The sequence below is a fragment of the Gasterosteus aculeatus genome, chromosome 16, assembly GCF_964276395.1.
Source record: "Gasterosteus aculeatus chromosome 16, fGasAcu3.hap1.1, whole genome shotgun sequence".
Taxonomy (NCBI): Eukaryota; Metazoa; Chordata; class Actinopteri; order Perciformes; family Gasterosteidae; genus Gasterosteus; species Gasterosteus aculeatus.
The window spans coordinates 4,105,029-4,125,628 of record NC_135704.1 but is presented as its reverse complement, the minus strand read 5'-3'; the positions used below and the strand labels follow the sequence as shown (position 1 = coordinate 4,125,628).

At 43.8% G+C, this 20,600-nt stretch overlaps 1 protein-coding gene across 3 annotated transcripts in view; it reads right to left on the bottom strand.

The window, feature by feature from the left end:
* Positions 1-2,165: 2,165 nt before the first annotated feature.
* Positions 2,166-20,600, bottom strand: part of plekhm3 (pleckstrin homology domain containing, family M, member 3) — a 32,524-nt gene continuing 14,089 nt past the window's right edge. For all 3 annotated transcript variants that reach the window (XM_040201670.2, XM_040201673.2, XM_040201671.2), the window contains exons 4-8: positions 19,019-19,164; positions 18,690-18,883; positions 14,279-14,342; positions 8,574-8,731; positions 2,166-6,049 (exon numbers count right to left, since the gene is read on the bottom strand). In XM_040201670.2, the coding sequence (XP_040057604.2) occupies positions 5,878-6,049; positions 8,574-8,731; positions 14,279-14,342; positions 18,690-18,883; positions 19,019-19,164 (734 nt within the window). In that variant the 3' untranslated portion in view covers positions 2,166-5,877. The remainder of the gene's footprint in view (positions 6,050-8,573; positions 8,732-14,278; positions 14,343-18,689; positions 18,884-19,018; positions 19,165-20,600) is intronic.

Here is a 20,600-nt window from a genome sequence, read left to right as displayed (position 1 = left end):
CGTCGTGCGGGTCCTAAATGAGTCTTGACTGTCCCGCGGGCCATTGGAGAAGCACAAAGGACTTCCTTCTACTCGCTACAGTTGATCCATTGTGGGCGTCCCACAATGCACTAATTGGCGATGACAATTAAGCGTGGTCGACACTCAGCTTCAATTTGCCCGCCGCTGCGACATACATCACAGGCGAGCGATTGAGCCCGCGAGCCCCCTGCTCTCTCAGACAATATGCATATTCGCTCAGGCAGGTTAACATGCACCTTTTATTCACACGGGTCTTTAATTTCATTTTTTTCTCTCTGTCTCTTAGTTTGAGGCCGAGCCCAGAGCGCACGCACATACTCTCAACACGCCCACCGATTCCCGTTAAAAGCAGTCACATAGACGCGTGTTTTACACTTCCATCACTTTCTTCCTTTCTAACAGGCGCAACTTGACACCATTTCGTTTGCCATGTGCGCAAAATTTGAGCCAGTTTGGAAGTTAATTCTTGACCCTTAGGAATCAGCAGTCAATTTCACCACCAGGTCCTTTTAGTAGCTGTTCATGGAAATATTTGAACCTTCATTTGAGTTGTTTGCGTTGGCATGGTAGCAGCTCTGTGAGGCTGCACAGGTTTGGAGCAAAATGCCAATTCTAAAATATTGGCAATTTTAATTTAAACATTCTGTGTATGCAGCTGAATGTGTTCACCATCTTGGTTTAGCGTGCCAACATTAGCTAACTAAAACTAACCCTTCAGCGTTACATGCTTACATAAGCTAGCTAACTGTTACTGAACCTCAATGCTAACTTGAGCTAACTGCCATAAAACCCTGTAAAAGTCAAGCTTTAAGGCAGGAGTGTCAAAGTCATTTCAGGTCCAGGCCAGATACTGCGCACTGTAAGTCAGTTTGACATATGTCAATGAGCCTTAAAGCACATATCAAAATATTAATGTAATAGTTATTGAGATTTTATCCAGAACCACAAATGCACCAAAACCCATTACAACATCAACAGCCATTAGTGTAACTAACTTTAGTGTAACTAAAAAGTCCAGCAAGTGGCTTCACCCCAAATTTAAAAGTATTCCAGCGATCTGCATGCCTATCAGATTCGGTCCTCATGCTCCTGAAGACTGATCCGTCACCGGACTCCAACAAGACCAGCTCTTAAGCGCAGCGTTGCTTGTTGATGTGGGCGACAAGTTGAAGCCGGAAGTGTTCTCCCAGTGAAGTTAGGGGTTCGTCTAACTGGGAATGACAGGTCTGGTCCGTCTGACCAGTTGTCAGAACACTGCAAGCTGTTCTGGAACTTACGAGCGTAATGGCTTTTTCAGAAGATGGGACTTTGCGGCTTTTTAAGAAGATTGTGATGCGTTGTTCCTGCACTGAGAACTGCTGTGAATTCATAACAATCTAGTTTCATGACGAAGAAATAAAAAGGGCTCAAACTTGCTCTGCTCTCTATGCACATGCTCAATACGCTGCTGAGGTATTAAATACTGTGCACAGGTATCATTTGTAAATAGCGCTGTTCACTAATAAAATCCACTAATAAACTTGGACGAAGGAACATTAAAGCCTCAGAAATGGACCCTTAAGTGCTTCTCCACCCTGACACTCTGCCACACTGGCACTTCTATCAGTTCCTGAATAAATAATCTAATTCATGGAAGAAAAAAAGCAGACACAAGGCTCTATGATGTGTGTTTGAAGTACATCTGGAAGTCAAACTGATTCATCTTTGAAAACAGGTTAAAAAGATAACGATAAAGCTACAGATAACTGTGTAAAGGTGAACCACAACAACACCTGGCGATCGAGACAGAAGAGAATTAAATTAGGAAACATCACTGTTCCTGTGGAGCCTGGTAGGTCTGTGTTCACTGTTGCAATCATTTAAATGTCTGAGCAGCGGGTTTACATTGAGTTTACCTTTGGGTAGACAAGATGTGCTAACGTACCCTGCCAACTCCAGATGTTTTTACGTAGATACGGGAATGTCCTTCCAACCCCTTCGGGGAATGAGTATCGCTTTTACGCAACGTTTAACCACGACAAGCCCCCGATTCCACAAACCAAGATCAGAACATCCCAACCGACTGAGTGGCCGATGCTGTTTGTCAATTAAAGGGCAGTTGGGCAAACAATGGGAACATTTCCCTAAAAAGCATTCAAACACCATTTACCATTAACAAGTTTGTCTTTATTGGCATCAGTGGTTAGCAGACAAATTTGATCAAAACCAAACAGGAGGATTAAATCAGAAATTCAACTTCCTGTATTTGCATAAGAAGTTCAGCTTCAATTAAAATGATAAAAAAGACCAATAACTTAAAAGTGCAACAGAGAAGAATTTCAGTCCAGTTTATACTCAAATACTGTGCAATATATTCTTGTCCAAATACGTCATGTGAGACATACTGCAATGAGGGAAATGTGCCTGCAACATAAACAAAGACATCTTCATCCCTGTGCACCACCCGCACACACATATCTTAAAACACAATTCAGAGGTTGTCCAACATCATTATTCCAAACCCACGTGGAAACAAAAATTGGCAATATTGTAGGAAGGACAGTAAAAAAAACAAGAACAAACAAACAAAAAAACTAAACACAATCCAGCACGAGTGAACAGACAAACATACGGCATGTAAGAAGCAAATAAACACACACAAGTTTAAGAGTGATCGGATGCAAAGGTCGGCGACGCGGAGGCAGCTTATGGAGCCCAGCAGGTATTTGGGGGGATTTGTGCAGAAATGAATAGCTCTTATTCTTTAATAGGATCAATATTCTATATTTTTACTGTTTGATTTGGATGGGTCGTCGTGGCGTAGGGGTTAGAGAAGGTGTGCTGGGAAGCACAAGGTTGGTGATTCGAGTCCAGGCTGCCCCATGTTCCATGTCGAAGTGTCCCTGAGCAAGACACCTAACCCCTAATTGCTCCCCGGGCAAAAATGTGAAAAAGCCATGGGTTTAAAGTGAAATGTAAGTTGCTTTGGATAAAAGCGTCTGCTAAATGACCTGTAATGTAATGTAATATGTTTTAATTAGCCTAATAATTTTTTCACCCAAAATAATATTTAAAACTAAAAATGTCAGAAAAACGGTTTATCGAGATTTTTGACACTGTCAATTTTAGGGTAAAAATGAATATAGCTAGATTCCTATTTTATTTTCAACATATTTTACCAGTTACCAGTGTGTGTATTTGTGGATGCAGCTCTACCAGTCTGGCTCCACCAAGTTAGGAGAGGTCATAACTCAAAAAAATTAAAACATGCCGGGTCTCGTAGTAGGAAAAAAATAACATGATTTAAAAAATATATCCTGTCAACGTTTCAAATCAAATCAAATTTCCCGTAAAGGGTTTGCAAGCCTTTCATCAGTCGACAATAACATTACATTTTTAATACCACTTGTATGACCTTCCTGCCATATTGCAAGTTACTCTGGATATTTAGTTTTGGTCAACAGTACTTTACATGCTTCATAAACAGGAATAACTTGTCATATTGATATAAAAAATACTTATTCACGCATAAACCTACTGCATATTACCGCATATTATTCACACATGAATTCCCTTTGAGATTAACATGGTTTATGGCTCAAACGAGTTTGGAACAACAGGATAAAAACAGATGAACAAAAATAAATACTTGAATCGAGGTCAAATCAATCCTTCGGCACTGAGAACGCAGTTTATCAGAAAAGACAACAAATAACAGGAAGAGCGAGCAGATAGAATTCCATCCAAATATTACAAATCAAACTCGCTGCAACAAAACCAGAGTGTAGCTTTAAAACACCAATGGAGGCAGCGTTTACTAAAGTGTGTTTCGATTGGCAGAAAAACACTAACTCACAGTATTGGACTTTAAAATCTATCATGTCATTGGTTTTGGAAATCTACTAAAGAAAACAAAATATTTGAACATTTTTCTAAAAATGTATTTTTGTGCATTAGTAAGCTGATTTATTAGCGTCAAACTTAACTAACGTTTATTTTTCTATTATTTCGGTAATATTTGCCTGAAAACGGAATGGAATCGCAGCTTGCAGGGTGAAGACGACATCCATGTAAAGCATTTCTGGACGTATGAACATGAAAGCAGGGAGATATAAAGGCCATCTAGGTTGCATAGAGTTACTAAAAGCTAAAGCATCCATCGTGTTTGATGGATTCTGCATGAATAAAGCACAACAGGAAGTAGAATCAGAGGAGGAAGAGAAGGAAAAGGCGACGTTACAGATTATTGCCCCAGTCAGACCGATGGAGTGAAGAAAATGTGCTCAGACAGGCTGAGGGGTTTAAATTAAAATAACACTGATTCCAAATGAGTGACTTACAAATCTGCTTTCGTTCCACATTTACAAGTTAAATAATAAGAAAACGAGAACTGATGAAAGGTGGATTTCTCTATTTCAATCACAGCTATTATTTATAACTTCTACTATTAATAGAATATTGTTATTAATGAGTAAAACATCCCAATTTGTTGGCTCCAGTTACATCCCAAATGAACCCAAAGTATAATCAAATATGTTTGGATTGGTTCAGTCACAATAGATTTCATTGCCAACAAGTCGTACTGGTTGAAGTGATCAGAACGTCAAATGAAGCTTATGAAACCGTCCCAGCAGCACAATGTATATGTTTAAAAATAATATTCCCCCCATCTAAAGAATAAGGTGAAATACATTTGACTATTACAACGAGATGATAACTAAACTATTGTTTCCATATTAATGTTTTTCCTTGATGAATCGCAGGTTACGTCCCAGAATAGTAAAAGACTCATCACCAAATAAATTTAGTCCAACCTTAGTCTATTTTTATGTAAAACGAATAATGTTTCACGTTTGTAAAATATTTGTCTTAGTCTCACGGGTCTCTAAAAGAACTTGACATGCAAACAGGAGACTCAATCTCTATTTGGTGCTCGCAGAATCTTTTTTAAGTGATTGAAACATAATAGTAAAAACTCTTTCGCCCCACAGTGATACAGTGATGGTTTGAGAAGCTTCTATTGATGATCGGAAAACTGATTAAAGGACAAGTTCACTTTTTTTTTTCCATGCCTGTCTTAAAATAATCCCCACACAGCGTAATGTGGAGCGGGTTGGTGCTTGTTGTAATCATCCGTTGTTCCTGCTGGTCTTAAAAGATCCGCTGCTGTTACAATCAACCCGAACTTTAGGAAATACTCTTAATTTGACAATGCAGCTGAAAGTTATTAACTTGCAGTGAACTGGATTTAGAAAAGGATCTTTTTAAATGCCATTATGAACAGAAGGAATTATTATATTTTGTCCCATTATTGTTTCAAGACAGACCTGGAAAAGAATGTGCAGCTATACTTTAATATTTTCATTTCAAAGACAAAAAAAGATCATTATGCCAAGATTAGATTATTTTGTTTGACCAACGGTCAAAAGCCAAAAGGGGAAGAAAAAAACAGATTCTCCACATGAATTGTTAAAATTGTCAATACATTTTCTGTTGTTTTTCTAATGGTTTTATCACTGAACTTGTGCTGGAAGACGGTGCTTAAAGTCTCCCGTTCATCAGCTCATCACGGAGTGAAAGTAGTGAAGCAGTAAAAGGACGTAGATGACGGACCAGCACGGCCTTGACGTTTGATCACAAAATACTGCTGCAGTGGAACCCAGTTGGTTTACTTCCTGCTCTTCACTGTTGTCAGTGTGAGCTCAGTTGTGTGCGTGTGTGTGTTAGCAGGTACACACACAGTAAAACACAAACCTGACCACGCGCCAGGCTCTCTGAACTCCAGACACAGAACCCGTCCTGCGGTCTCGCCGTATTCAGAATAACAGGCACTTTGTCCGGCGCCGTGGCCTGGCAGCGCTCCGGATGGGGCGCGTCTCAGGTGTTCTGGTAGGGCAGGTGAAAGCACCCGGGGCCGTCGTCCTCGTCGTCGTCAGGTGACCAGAAGGAGGACGGCCTCATGTGGTGGAGCTCTCTGCGAACGCAGCGAGGACACGGCTGCGCTTTCTGCCGACACTCTGCGTGGAACACGGCGCCGCAGACGTCACACCTGCAACCACGGAGATGAGCACACAGGTCGGTCATCTGCGCGTGTGTGTGTGTGTGTGTGTGTGTGTGTGTGTGTGTGAGAGGAGGCCATCGTCACAAGACTGCATCACACCTCTGCTGTTGACAAAAAACACTTGACAGAAATAAATACTAAAAGTTGAGAGCTCAGAAAACAACTAAATGATGCTGATGTTACGTTTATTTTGACCCGAGCAGAACAACTGCAGGAGTTGTGTGAGAGGTTTTCTTATAGTTTTAATATTGTTGAACGCTTTTTGGATTCTCCTTTCAGCGGGACGCGTGAGAGAAGCCCCGTTCTCTTTAAGAACCGAAGGTGAAGTAATCCTTTTAAGTATTTAAAGAGTACTCCTTTGCAGTGCTCATTTAATCAAAAAAACAAAAATATATAATATTTAACGAGCTAACCTGCCTGTATTTGACAAAGTAAATAAGTCATTGCTCATTTCCTGCACCGCCAGGATGGGACCAACTGAGTCAACAGCTCCACTCACTTCCAATCAGCACAGCAGAAAGAGCTGTTAATGGCTACGACTCCGCACTCCCTTCACAACTCAACGATGGGGGTGTGCTCGTGATGAGGGGGGGGGTCTTATCGCTCCGCTGTCTGTCACGAATGGAATGAACGCGCTCTGTCATGCCGAGCAGTGTGACAAACACACTGCAGATGCCCGAGTGCAGGACTAGAGTTCAGCTTATGCTGCTCACAGCGTTGCAACAAGGCAACAAAATACTGAGCAAAGTCACCTTTTTTTAACTCACGTACTGTACTTCCTTTTTGGTATTCCTTAAGAGTATATTTAATTTTACTAGAACTTCTACTTTGTTCGTGGTGCCAGAGGGGGTCAAACGGTTTGAACAGCATGAGGCGGGTCGGCGTACGAACGTCAGTATCTCAGCACAGGGGGGGACGCGCTGCACTCTGTCCTCGGCAGCGCACCAGATGGGGGGGGGGGTGTCAAAGGGTAAAAAAAGATAATACGAGGCCATGAACAAAATCACATAAAAACTTGTTAAACTGTGTGTTAAACTTTTGTTAAACGATATCATATTTTTCCAGTACAAAAGAACATTATGCCATAAATGTGTAAAAAAATAAGTCGCAGATATCAAAAATGTAATAGTTGGTCACAAATGTCATTTGGAATATATTTTAAAAAGTATCACGGTACACTCTGTGTCTCTCTATATGTATTGTATAGTTTGTCTCGAAGGTTTTGTATGAAAAATGCACATTATAGTTTGCTATTACAAAATTAAGTCATAGTATAGTACATCACAAAACATTTCACAACAACTGTGAAAGTACATTATGTAAGAAAAATATGTAATGATAGAGTCATTAGAAATGTCATAAAAAGTCAAAGTGATATGTAGATTGTCAGCGGCAACAAAGTCATCGTAGATTATAAAAGTCTGACACCTTATAAAAATGAAAAATACGAGTAGTATACGAATAGTGTACGAGTAAAAATATCACAGAAATATGTCAAAGAACATCATAATGTTTTGTATGTCAGACAAAAATGTAAGAAAAGGTCATGGTAAAGCCATAACACATGAGACACAGCCACAGTGCAGTACTTCATCAAGATTATCATAGTATAGCACCTTCCCTAAAATGTAATGAAAAGTAATAGTAGCCATTTAGTAGCGAGGCTTTTGACGCTTTAACGTACGGACACCATGATTTTAAAAGCAGTTTATCTGCTAGTTAGTATTTCTGCACTGTTGCGTAGCTACTTTGCCTTAAGTAAGAGACTGAAGTACTCGTTGACACTAGTGACACCAGTGGAAACGGCCGTGTTACTGTGGATAAACCACGGACTCACTGTTGTCTCTTCCAATGGAAACTGTTCACACCATAGTCTTTGTTTCTGCAGGAAGACATTGACTTTGGGCCTGGAAATAAATGGAGCTACTAATAAAGACGTGGTGCCTCAATACTGGAGCCCTTCAGTTAAAGATGTTTAAACTTAAAAAAAAAAGTTCATCCTCAAAGTGTTTAATGCCACTTCACAAATATAAAGAGTGAGTATGTATGTATGTATGTATTTTTAACAAGGTGAGTTTTTGGTCCATATTGCCATGATCGCATCGGTCAGCTGCACATCTGTGATGAATCTCCTGCTCCGCCTCGTCCCAAAGGAGCTCTACTGGACTGAGGTGGTGACTGGAGGCCACTAAATGTTACTTACATGGCTTTACGTCAACATATTTGTTGGGGGGGAACCTGAAATCTAAAAATGCCATTACAAGTGTTGTGAATGTGACCTTGAAGAACACTGAACTCGATCTGCATCTTGTAGAATATATTTTTCTGAGCGCTGTGGTAGTGTCTATATACAGTATTTAATAATAATTGGACAGCCTGACAAAGATGTCAGAGTAATTGAATTCACTGAAATCTATTCTTCTCCGACCTTTTCCCCTAAATCAAGTCTCATCACACCAAATAAAACCAACCGGCGAAGCGGTGAAATGTGCAGAAGCGCTATGTGAGGTACCTCTTGGTGGCGCTCTCCTGGAAGGGGTAGATGACCTGTTCGTTGTGGCACAGCTCACAGATGAAGCCTTTCTCTCGACACAGACTGCAGCTGAAAACGTGGGCGCTGGCAAACTTGATCACCTTGGACAGGAAGGGAGCCAGCTTTCCATCGATCACCTGCAGGGGGAGGAGAGGGAGGGAGAAGGGGGCGGGGTCAGCAGCAACAAAGACATTATAGCGGCATCAGCTGTCCGCGATAAGGTCCACGTGGGTCTGAGCCGGAGAGAAATATGAAACTCTCAAGTGTTGCTTAAAGAATCTACTTCAGAGTGGGACAGACTTGCTCAAAGCCTTGAAATCATCCTGTCTTTAGTACAGTTAAATTCAATAAACTCGCTCCAAGGAAGTCAAAGGAAGAGGTCCATGCATGACGTTTTCATCGATTGTCATTTGGAATGATGATTGTTGTTGTTGGGAAATCTCCATCAATTTGTAGGTTTTCAAGTAGATTTCGCATGTTCTTTTTTTCTTCTTTATATCGTGAACATTTGCATATTCCGAAACTTTCCAGCTCTTCATGGAAGTGGCACCATGCAGGGGAGGAGGGAAACGCGACCTTATGGTGATGACCTTTGAGATCAGTTAAAAGGGCTTTTTAAGAGATTGAATCATTCAAAGGCTTAGTGACTAAAAGAGAGAAGGAATTGTCTTTGGCTTCAAGGAGATACTGGAGACAGGAGGAGAGGGAAGGAAGTAAGGCAGGAAGGAAGGAAGAAGGAAGACGGCACATGAGGGCAACGCCTTCTGACGGCAACGCCCTCAGTCCCCCTGAGAAGTGAGGCGGGGTCTTTGGCGGCGAGGGGCTGCGGTTGTATTGTACCGAATGGACGGAGGATGACTGAAGAGGAAGAAAGGTTGCATGAAAAGAGTCGGCCGTCGTGGAGCGGCGTCCCACAGAAGCAGAAAACGGAATATGGTCGCGTCATTGTGCCGCGTTAATAACGCCGTGCATGTGAGACAGCGAGTACGAGGCTGGAGAAAGACTGTGGCACAGATACAATATACAAGAGAGATCTTGAGAGAGAGCGAGAGAGCCTGTATTCAGATACAAGTGGTTCCACCTGGCAGAGCCCTGGACCTCCCAATTATAACCTCCTTCATGCTGCTTGTTACACGGCGAGGAGAAGAGGAGGACTAGATGGAGAGAGGAGGAAACACGGCGCAATACGGATCCTGTTTACGGCAAAACACAGACGGAGACTAACGGCCTTGACTGACGCGGCCCTCAAGTACAATGTTGACATGAAGTGATCCGTGTCAGAACAACATCACGGTCATGTATTAGAGCCAAGCTCACTAATTACATGATATATTCCAGTCAGCCTCGGACTCCACATTTACAGAAAAACTGATTAGTGGCCAGTATTAGTCCAGACCAAGAGGCCCGAATATTATTATATGGCCAGAAGCAATCAATAACATAAATCACAATAGCTGTTTTATGGTAATTATATTAATAAATAGCCTAGATAATATAACATATAATGTTAATATGTAAGACAATGTTAATGTTTATAACGTAAAGCCTATTTCTGTGTGACTTACACACGAGAGTACTTTCTCCTTTTTCTTTATTCAAAGTGCACACAACAGTTCAGACAAACATTTATTTACATTGAGAGTGATCATGTAAAGTGTGACAAAAACGCATGTTCGCTCCGAATACTTAATTCTTAATACCGTCAATCATTCCATTGTGATGTGGTTCCATTGAAATGCGATGAATTACCAAACTGCCCATCTGTTTTCTAAATGACATCAGAGATCCAAGCGGTTCCATGTGGAGAGCAGGTCTGTTTGCCATGTTGATGAAACAACTGTGCGACCACAAGTTGGTCCTCGTCATCTTCATTCAGAGCTATGACGCCGCAGCTGACAAAGAACTGCTCCAACAATGAGCAGATGAAAAGCATAACTCAACAGCAGCGTCTCGCGTCCCTTGAAGCTCTACTTTTTTCCGGATCTCAAGCTGCTGAATCCCGATGCTAAATGTGCATTCCGGCCCTCTATTAGGATCCATTCTATTAAGCTGCCTTAATAATATCATTCTACTCCCAACAGGTGAGTGCAACAGTGTCATCAGTGAGCAAATCCTTCTGTGTCTCGTTCACAAACATCACTGTGTGACGACAAACGGATGTCCCGTTAGCGGCAAACGGGGACGTTTCTGTAAAGATGTTAACTCGGGCCTTTCGGACGTTATGTTGAGCGATGCTGTGCTAACACAGGCTACGTGTGCTAGCCCGCTAACCGTCCCCACAGATGTTTCGCTGGGGAGGAAACGCTTCATTACTGCCGCACGCCGAGGCTGTTTTGTTTTAAAGTAAAACAGCACATTGCATCTCAGCTCAGCCCGGTCCAGCCCGGTCCACATGACGAATGGCTCCCCTGATGGAGGCCGACAGCCTCCGTAATTACAGCCCTCTGTAATTGGACTGGGCAGAATCAAACGACTGGCAGCGCAGTGGCTGCTGGGTACTCCAGAGGGGCGAGGGGGGCGGAGATGGAGGGCGGCACAGGAAGATGGATGGATGAGGAGTGACGGAGGTGAACAGAAAAAACACGTATTGGACGCGCGTGAAGCCTGGACGCCATCGTATGTTATAGAGCGATGAAAAAAAAAAAAAAAGAACTTCCCCGTGGTAACATCACATTTTATTTTTACATTAAAAGAATCTGCCGCGCTGCCGGCCACAAATAACCGCTTCAGGTGCGACTCCGAAGTGCCAACGCCCAGACGGGTCACACGGGGACAATCAATCAGGCAGGAACCTCATTTCAGCCCCATTCGTTTGGACACTTGCTCGCGTCCCACAGAAGCAACAATGAAGTCAGGTATTGAGGGCCGCCTGAAGACCCCTCAGGGCTCCGCGAGGAGTTCAGGGTGGGCCGGCTCACTAACGTCTCGCCCCACAACAGACTGTTGACATGTGGACTCTGCATAGCGATTGGAGTCTGATGAGGGGGCTGGCAAAGGATAAAATGGGGTTCTGAGATGATTAACAGGATGAGAGAAAATAAATATCAAAGACACATTCTGTTTGACTAACTTCCTCTAACTTGTAGTTTTCTCCTGGGTGGTTTTATATCTTCAGTTATCTAAAAGGATTCAAGGATTCAAATCTCAAAAGAATGAAAAAAAGCTCAATGGTGGCAGGTTGCAAGGAGAAAAATCAATACAACCAAGTAGTTTGTGGAAGTATTTGAAAAGAGCTTCATCTCTGATTGGGTCAATGTGACTGTGGACTTCGACTTCAAAAGCATGAGCAGCAGTACCAGGATTAATGAAATAAGACTCGAGACTCTCGCACTCGCTATATGATTGTGGAGCATAGGACGGGACAACCCCCCCTCAACACACACACACACACACACACACACACACACACACACACTCCCTCCATCCTCTTTAACTCCTCCCCCTCCAGTTCAACCTCTTTTTCTGCTCCATGCGGAGCCTTTGTGCCCAAAACCTCCTAATCCCCTAAAACTGCTGTTTAACTCTTTGTCTCTCGATAGACTTGAAGTACGTTGATTGTCGGTGCCTAAATGCTGCGGTCTGCACACAATTCTTACTAAGCATCCATTTGACATATTTGTTTTGTATTTTAGAATCCCTAAATATGAGTCTATGCCAAGTGATAAATGAAAAGCAAACATTTTCTGTTCAAAGTTAAATCAAATAACTAAGAGCAGAAGACTCCAACATCTGGAAGAATGAAAAAAAATAGCTAAATTTAAGTAAATTGCAGCTGTGTCACGTTAATGAGAGTGTGTGTGTGTATTGAAGTGGACTCGGAGGACTTAAATCACGGGGAGCAAGTTAACTCACGGGGAGCAAGGGGTAAATATCCGTTGCCCAATTTCCAGGATAATGATGATGAATATTTGATCAAACCACATAACTAACATTTGAGGGTAAAAGCTTCTTTTAAACATTTACTTAAGAGGCCTCTGTGTGTCTGAACTAGTGTGAGTGGACAGGCATGCCTGGCATAGAGGGAATGCCAGAGTATCACTGTGGGAAGCCTGCTGCACACACACACACACACACACACACACACACACACACACACACACACACACACACACTTTGCTACTACTTTAGTCCTCAGACAAAACCCTAGAAACAATCCTTAAAACCAGCAGAGGAAGAGGGCAGTGTCCTTAGACAAACACATATGTTTTCTCCTAACCAACGGGCTCCTAATGGGGGATCTGGGTGGAGGCTATTTGTGGAGAGGTGAATAGACTTAGTGTGGTCCAGGGTTTAGCCGGGGGAGTTCAGCCTCCACTGACCTCTGAGCCGCAACAAAAAAAGCCACGTTGATTAAGAGCGTCATTTTATTCAGGAGGTGAATCAAAAGAAACAAGCTTGTTAATATGGAAAACCAATTAAGGGACAGAGTGCTTGAGAATCTCAGAGAGAGAGAGCGAGAGAGGGGAGAGATGGGGGAGGTTAGTGGGTGGGGGGGGGGAGGAGTGGTGCAGTCGCTGCTTATTGTTGAAATTAGTGTTAAATCCCTAGTTTGGCGTTTATGAGTGAACCACAGATTTTAGCAGCGAAAGAGACACACGCAGCTTGTCGTGCGTGTGTCTCTTGTGTCTCAGCTTGTGTGTGTGTGTGTGTGTGTGTGTGTGTGTGTGAGAGAGTGAGGCCACGGGGATGTTGGGAAGAATGGAGGGATGTCACGCTTTGTTTTTCTGCCTGTTGATTCTGAATGTAACCAATTAGTGAAGCAGAGAGACACAGAGTGTGGGAGTGGAGGAGGAGGACGAGGAGGAGGAGAAGGAGGAGGGGGGAGGCGAGGAGGGGAGGAGGTGGGGGGGGGGGGTCCAATCCCTTTCACTGTGAGAGTCCGTGGCTCTGAGTCACAGAAGGGGGGGATTTGAAAGAAGAGGAAAAAATGGGGCAGGGTGCTACATAATGAACATAATGACAAACAAAAGAACTTTTCAGTCATTTGTGGCCGCTTTCCTCTGACCCCCAAACTCGGCTGGAGGACTAGATACTGGAGCGCTGAGAGGCCAGGCCGCTTTCCTTTTTTTAATGATCACTGCTAGAAAAAAAAAGAATTTGTCTACTTTCACGTTAAACTGAAGATAGTGAAGTTGTGAACAGTTTGGCCGGCGTAACTGGAATCCCGGCTGGTGGAGATGCGCCGTGTGAGAAGAAACCATGCACATTACACCAGCTGCAGTTTAAAAAAGGTATGAATTCCTTCCGGGGACACCGTGGTTTTCGTGGATCAGGACACTGTTCTAAATAGGGGCTATTGGAGGGTGGACCTCCTCTTATCGCTGTTACCACACGGGCTCGTACCACAGAAACAACGGAGAGGCTGTAAACCACATAAGGCCAGCAGCCTTCTACAGATATGTAGAACAATATACAATAACAGCTTGTCTCACCGTGTTCTGTTAAATTAGCCACGCTGCTGTCTACTACGACATACTTTTCAATCTTTTCTCTTAAAATGGCAATACATACAAGACAGAATATTGATCTAAATGTTTCATATGAAAGAAGAACTGAGCCTCGGGTATGAGGTCTGAAACAAAAACCATTTGCTGCTTTTGGCACCGGTTTTCAGTTGCCGTTAAGACACGTGAACGGCATCTCTGCCCCTGTGTACATACAAGCATGCAGGCGTGTGTGTTTACCTGCTGCAGGTCGGCTATGGAGTACAGGTGGATGTGCTGTAGCAGGTACTCCCGGGGGAAAATCCTGGGAAAAGACACGAGAGAAACGCCTTGAAACGTCAGTCTGTGCGAAGCAGGTCGTGTGTTGCAAATTCCTAAACACACAGGAGTCATACGCACTCCATCTTCAACATTATGTGACAAAACAGACACGAGTGTGTGTGTGTGTGTGTGTGTGTGTGTGTGTGTGAGACCTCCTCTGAGACCACTGAGATCTATGGCACCATGTTAAAGCCTGTCTAAGCTGTGATGAGTGTCACCAAAAGTGTGTGTGTGTGCGTGATGCAAACGCCCCATGGTGACAGGCCCCTCTGATAAACTGCTCTGTTAGGCACGTTACCAACGGTTACCACATCAGCACTCACAAGACCACAAACAAACACGCACACACACACTTATAATCAAACACAGACCGGAACACAGAACGAACACCTTTTAGGATTAGATTACAACTGATAGATACACCGTTCATGCTCATATGCAAACAAATGATAATAATTGCATGACTTGATAGTATTTAATTCCATATTTCACTTCTTTCCTCTGTGAATTTCCAGGGCAGAAGACACACCTTTGATTCACATGTTGTTCCCACTCTGTGATTGTGATGGTGGACTAAAGGAGGGACTGTGAGGTCCTGCAAATATATGTGTGTGTGTGTGTGTGTGTGTGTGTGTGTGTGTGTGTGTGTGTGTGTGTGTGTGTGTGTGTAGGGGGTGGAAAAAATAAACACATTTCAATCTAATGCAAACATCTTATCTTTGTTAAACATATCGCGTGTGTGGACACAGTGTCATGGTTAAAAAAAAAAGTTTCCGAATGCTGAAAGTTGTTAATGTCTATATTGATCGGATAAGTAGGACGGTCCCGTGTAGATAATTTACTACATTGTGAGCTCTTACCACTACAAGTATTACTACTAGTATAGACAGTACTACCTCCTACAATCACAACTTAATCTACCCAAACCTCAACCAGCGGGTAAAACTTCAAAACCAGCAAAAAAACAAACAATAAACCACTTTAGACACACCCAAAACCACCTTGTCTATTCCATCAAAGACTGTAAAGACGTACTAACACCACAGAGACCAATAACTACACCACAACATAAACCAGACCCGCCCAAAGGGATTCACCCAGAAACGGTGGAAGCACAAAGGCGTCATAGCGAGGGATGTTTTCTTTTCGCATTTTCAACTAACTACAACATTTTGCATGCTGAGATAATCATTCAGCAGAAAAGGCTAAATAAGTTAAACCCTCACTTACATGAAAGAGAAGATGCATACACACCTTAACAATGGCAAGACATAAAATAAAAATCAGTACATGAAGAAAATCAGGTCCAAAACAAAACGGATAGTCACCCAACACCGTGGCAAACGCGACTAATCATCAGGCCTTTAGAAATACCAGCAGGGATTAATGCCAAGGGACGACCTTGGGGGAGGCCATTGTGTTTATCCCGAGTGTGCGAAAACAGCGCTCCAAGCAGCGGATGGCTCGAGGCAACGGCCCCTTTAGCAACGACTAACGCGGGACCTCCCACGGGAACCGGGGGCCACGGCCGTAGGCCTTCTGCAAGTCCACGACTCGACTTCAGACCGGATGCATAAACTACCATAATCCCCCCAAAAGACCCTGCTGGGGAAAGATCTAGAGGCCGGGACGGAATTCACATTGCTCCTCCAGAAGTCCGACAATGAGCTGGTGTCGGCCAGCCGGGCCTCGGCTTGCTGGAACGGGAGGTGGAGAATCTGTCCACAGGACAACTATCATCTGTCCTCTACGGAAGTGGTGCAAGATGAAAGCCGCTGCTGAAAGTGAACCATAGGAAATCCCGTCTGGAGTTTGCAAAAGCCGCGTGGGAGACACAGCAAACATGTGGAAGAAAATGCTCTGGTCGCATGAGACTAAAACTTTTTGGCCTCAATGCAAAAGTCTGTGTGGAGGAAACCCACCACTGACCATCACCCTGAGAACACCACCCAGCAGGGAACATGGTGGTGGCATCATGCTGTGAGGACGCTTCTCTTCAGCAGCTACAGGAAACCAGTCAGGGAAAGAGCGATGGAGCCAAACACAAGGCGATCCTTGAAGAAAATATGATGCCGTCTAAAAAGGACAATGACCGTAAACATGGAGCCAGAGCTACAATGGAAAGGCTCAGATCAAAGCATGTTCATGTTTTAAAGTGCTCCACGCCTCAATCCAATTCAGAATCTATGGCAAGACTTGAAAATAGCTGTTCAGACGCTCTCCATCCAATCAGACTGAGCTTCAGCTTTTTTGCCAAGAATGGAGGAACATTTCTCCTGATGTGCAAAGCTGGTGGAGACAAACCCCAAAAGACTTGAGGCTGCAATCGCAGCAGAAGAGGGTTCAAGTGTTGACTGAGAGGGCTGAATACTTCTGCATCCAACGGATGCCAACTTTTATGTTCTCATTATTTGTATCACAATAACATGTATTTTGCACCTTCAAAGTACAATGCAGGATGCACGTACAACATTACATTTTAAAAAATGTGCCAAAAACAATTAACTAGTTTACTGAGATTAATTCATACATTGACCAAACTTCAAAAATAATAAAACGCAGCTTTAATACTGCATACGAGTCAGATCAGATTACTTTGCAAAGCGTTTAAAGATGTACCCCCATTATAGAAGTGCTGTACAGGCCCAGAAATATAGTGCCCTCTAATTTACAGACTGTGGCCGTGTGGTTTTGTGTGCGATTGTGTTTCCATGGCTTTCTGCATGTATGCAACAGACATCTCCATTCAGACCCCCCCCCCGCCCGTCCCTGAAGTAGACTGATGACTAGAGGAAGGTTTTAGCGCCACAGTCCTCATCAATCCTGCAGTGTTTGGAAGTGGCGGGGCACCAGCCGGCACTCGCTAATGGGGCAGGAGTAAACACAGAGGGGAATGATGCCGCTTGTCTCTGGCTCAACAGGCTACGGCTAACATTCACGGCTAATATTCACGGCTAACATTCACGGCTAACATTCACGGCTAACATGGGCTCTTGGTGTGAAGCTACTTAGCAGGTCAGAGAGAAAAACATTTGAAATAGCTGGAAATTAAAACTCTCATAAAAGACCAAAAATAGAGATATAATTAACCTTTAGTCTGTAAAGACTGCTTGGTGAAAATATTATTTATTGTTATATGAGGTAACTGAGGGGTATAAAAAAACTCAAATGACAGAAATAGTAGGACGATATAAAGTAAATAAAGATTAAAATATAGACTTTGCAAAACAGTCATTATTACAATTAAATATACTATCTAGATTCTCCTTTTAATTGCATGACCAAGTGCTGTAAGCGTTAACAAAATTACAGTGACAGATCTCTTTTGGCAATATTTTTCTACCATTTTCTTAAATGGAGATTTTTGTGGGGAAAGCGTTCTTATAAATACATTACAACATGTACTATATTTCTTCTCAGTAACAACGTTCACATTACGATGAATAATCCACACACCTGTCTATGAGCAGTTGTCTGTATTATATTATTATTTGCGTGGTCAGATAGCGTTGCTGGTGGGTGAGAAGCGATGCGCCGTGCAGATGATCATGACCGAGTATTAATTAGATCCTGTCTGCTGAGGTGGATGCTTCTCCTTTAGAAATAGTTGTCTCAGAGTGTCTTAGTGACCATTAGTGGAGCAGGACAGGGAGCATCCATCAGCTCACAGACAAGGCTTTCAGTGTGGGATCCTGCTCTGATAAACAGCCCCCCCCCCCCCCCCCCCCCCAACCCGATCATCACACACATGAACATGTGCACACACAGGCGCACTTCCTTTACGTGTATGCAGCCTATACACAGACAGGAATGCATGCAGATAAAAGTTATGGGAGTATACATGCGTGCACTCAGACACACACATGTAAACACGGATCATACGGGGAGATGTTAACAGTCTATGAAGTCAATCAATCAGCTGAGGAATAACAACAGGGCATACGTCAGTGATGGCAGCTTGCTGATGTTAAATAATAGTAGTATATGCATGGCAAATAACTTTTAACATTTTAAAATGTGTATTTTAGCTGGATTTGGGTACATTTTAGAGCCAACACCCAGGGAATATGAACGTCCCTTTGGTAGGTTACTTCCAAACAGACAACATGACAAAGGCTGAACCTCTCTGGGCTTCTGCAGATTAGCTTTCATGTGGAATTACAAGAGTCAATGTCCCATCCAAACGTCTGGGCTCCTTGACGGTTCCCTACTGTGCAGGTGAATAGGTATCATCTTTTAAATCTACATCCCATTTTTGATCAGTAAAAGATGTGTGTTGAGAGCCTGAACGCTGCTCCGCCACCACAATAGACCTCCTCCGCCGGCCTACCTCCGCCTGAGGTCCTCGGCGACGGTTGCCCGGCAGCTGAACAGGTAGGCGCGCAGCGACTGGAGCTGCTGCCGGAGACGCAGCACCGTGCTGAGAGGCTCACAGTGCTCGTACAGACAAGGGTTGAGCTGCTGGACGTCCAGCAGAGGCTCCTCGTACACAAACTCCAGGAACTCCTTGGCCTGTTTGGAAACCTGGAGGAGCACATCAGAGTTTCCGTCAGCAGACCAGCGGGATGATGCTGTATGTCCTGGGATTATCGCCACATGTTGGGAGAGACGGTGGAGGTTTTCACGTGGTGTCGCTTGTGTATGTGTGTGTTTTCCCACCTTGTGCCTACTGGTGTCCCAGTTGTGCAGCAGACGTGCTGGGATTAGGAAAGCGTTGTCCTGATGGCAACTCTGGCAGTAGTACCAGCCGCTGTAGAAGCAGACCTTCGCTTTTCCTTTGGAGAGGCCGACCGGACGCTGACACCCTGAGGAGAGAGTATGTGTGTCAATAAACAAAAATTACTGTTATAGCAGAACCGTATATAAAAACAACTATTGCATCACTGCCCTCTGAATGACTTAATGACGGCCGACCTTTGAATGTGACCTTAAGGAACAGCTATAAACACGTCCTTTACTTGCTGACCAATTTTAGACTAAATATAAGGCTCCTGTATTATTGTGGCATGGATCTATTTTTAAAGGTCAGGACTCTTTCCACAAATCTAAAAGTGATGTTTCCTGTGGAGGAGTGCATGAATGCAATTTCATCGTGGTTGTTATATTCTGGAGATGCTGAGAATATCAACACCAGAACTTTTGTTTTTTTGGTTCAAGTCCAACAGATTCTAATGAGTCCCACTGCAGAAGACGGGAGAACTCAAAGGTTGGAGAGCAAATCACTCGGCTTTAATGTGCGTCACTTTATTGCCCCTCACTAAATACCACACTAATCCAGCCGAGTAAACCTGCTGATAATAAACAAGATAGTCAGAGTTTAAAAAGGCACTCGGAAGATAACGTTGCATCATGGCAGGTGTCACCTTGACGAAATACCTGAGACAACTGATTATAGTGCACTGACAACAGAGATGTTGAGAAATGCTTTGATGGACGCGTTTCTTAAGATCAAGTGTAGCAGGGGTGTCAGACCCAATTCAGCTGCAGCCCACTTGGACCGAACGCGGGCCAGACCATTACGGTCGACGGAAGGGGGGGGGGGGTGGCGGCGCTTGATGGTCCGACCGACCAAGTTTGAGACCCCTGAAGTGTAGGATCTCAAACCTGTTATTGACCGTTCACAGGCGACGCACACAATACAAAACAACAGATTCTTTCAACTTTTATTTGCTCCTCAATTTTAAAACTATATTCAAGCCTGCTGCATTGATCTTCCATCCAGGCAGCTGGATGTGGTGATGTTTGAGGAGTGCATGGCTTACGTTGACTGCCGATGATCAGCACTCTCATCGCGGTTTGTACATTCTGGAGAAGCATCTTCTGATATTAATCTCCATGTTTGCCTAAATCTACATGCCTCTCCCTTCAAGTGTTATCTCAGAGCGCCGGCTCTTCAAGTAGTCACAACACAGCCCACTTCAATGAGAGGGCGTTCCGTGGAGCTGAAAAGGCCAACAGATCCTCGGCTCCATTCAGCCCCACGCCGTCCCCACTGCCGGCTTTGTCTTCCCCACCTCTTTAAAGTTCGCTCCTCGCCCAAACACCCGGAGCTAATCTACGACCCCACACACACAGACACCTGAGCGCACCGCCCTGCGACAGGTGTCCCCTATCCAGCCACCGTTTATCTCGGGTTTGGAGGACACGGCGCTGCAGAGAAGACAGACGGGCGAGGGAGGAAGGGAGGCGTGTGTCAGCCTGTCGCTCCGCGGTGCTTCAGAGCGAGCGCGGCGCACAGCGA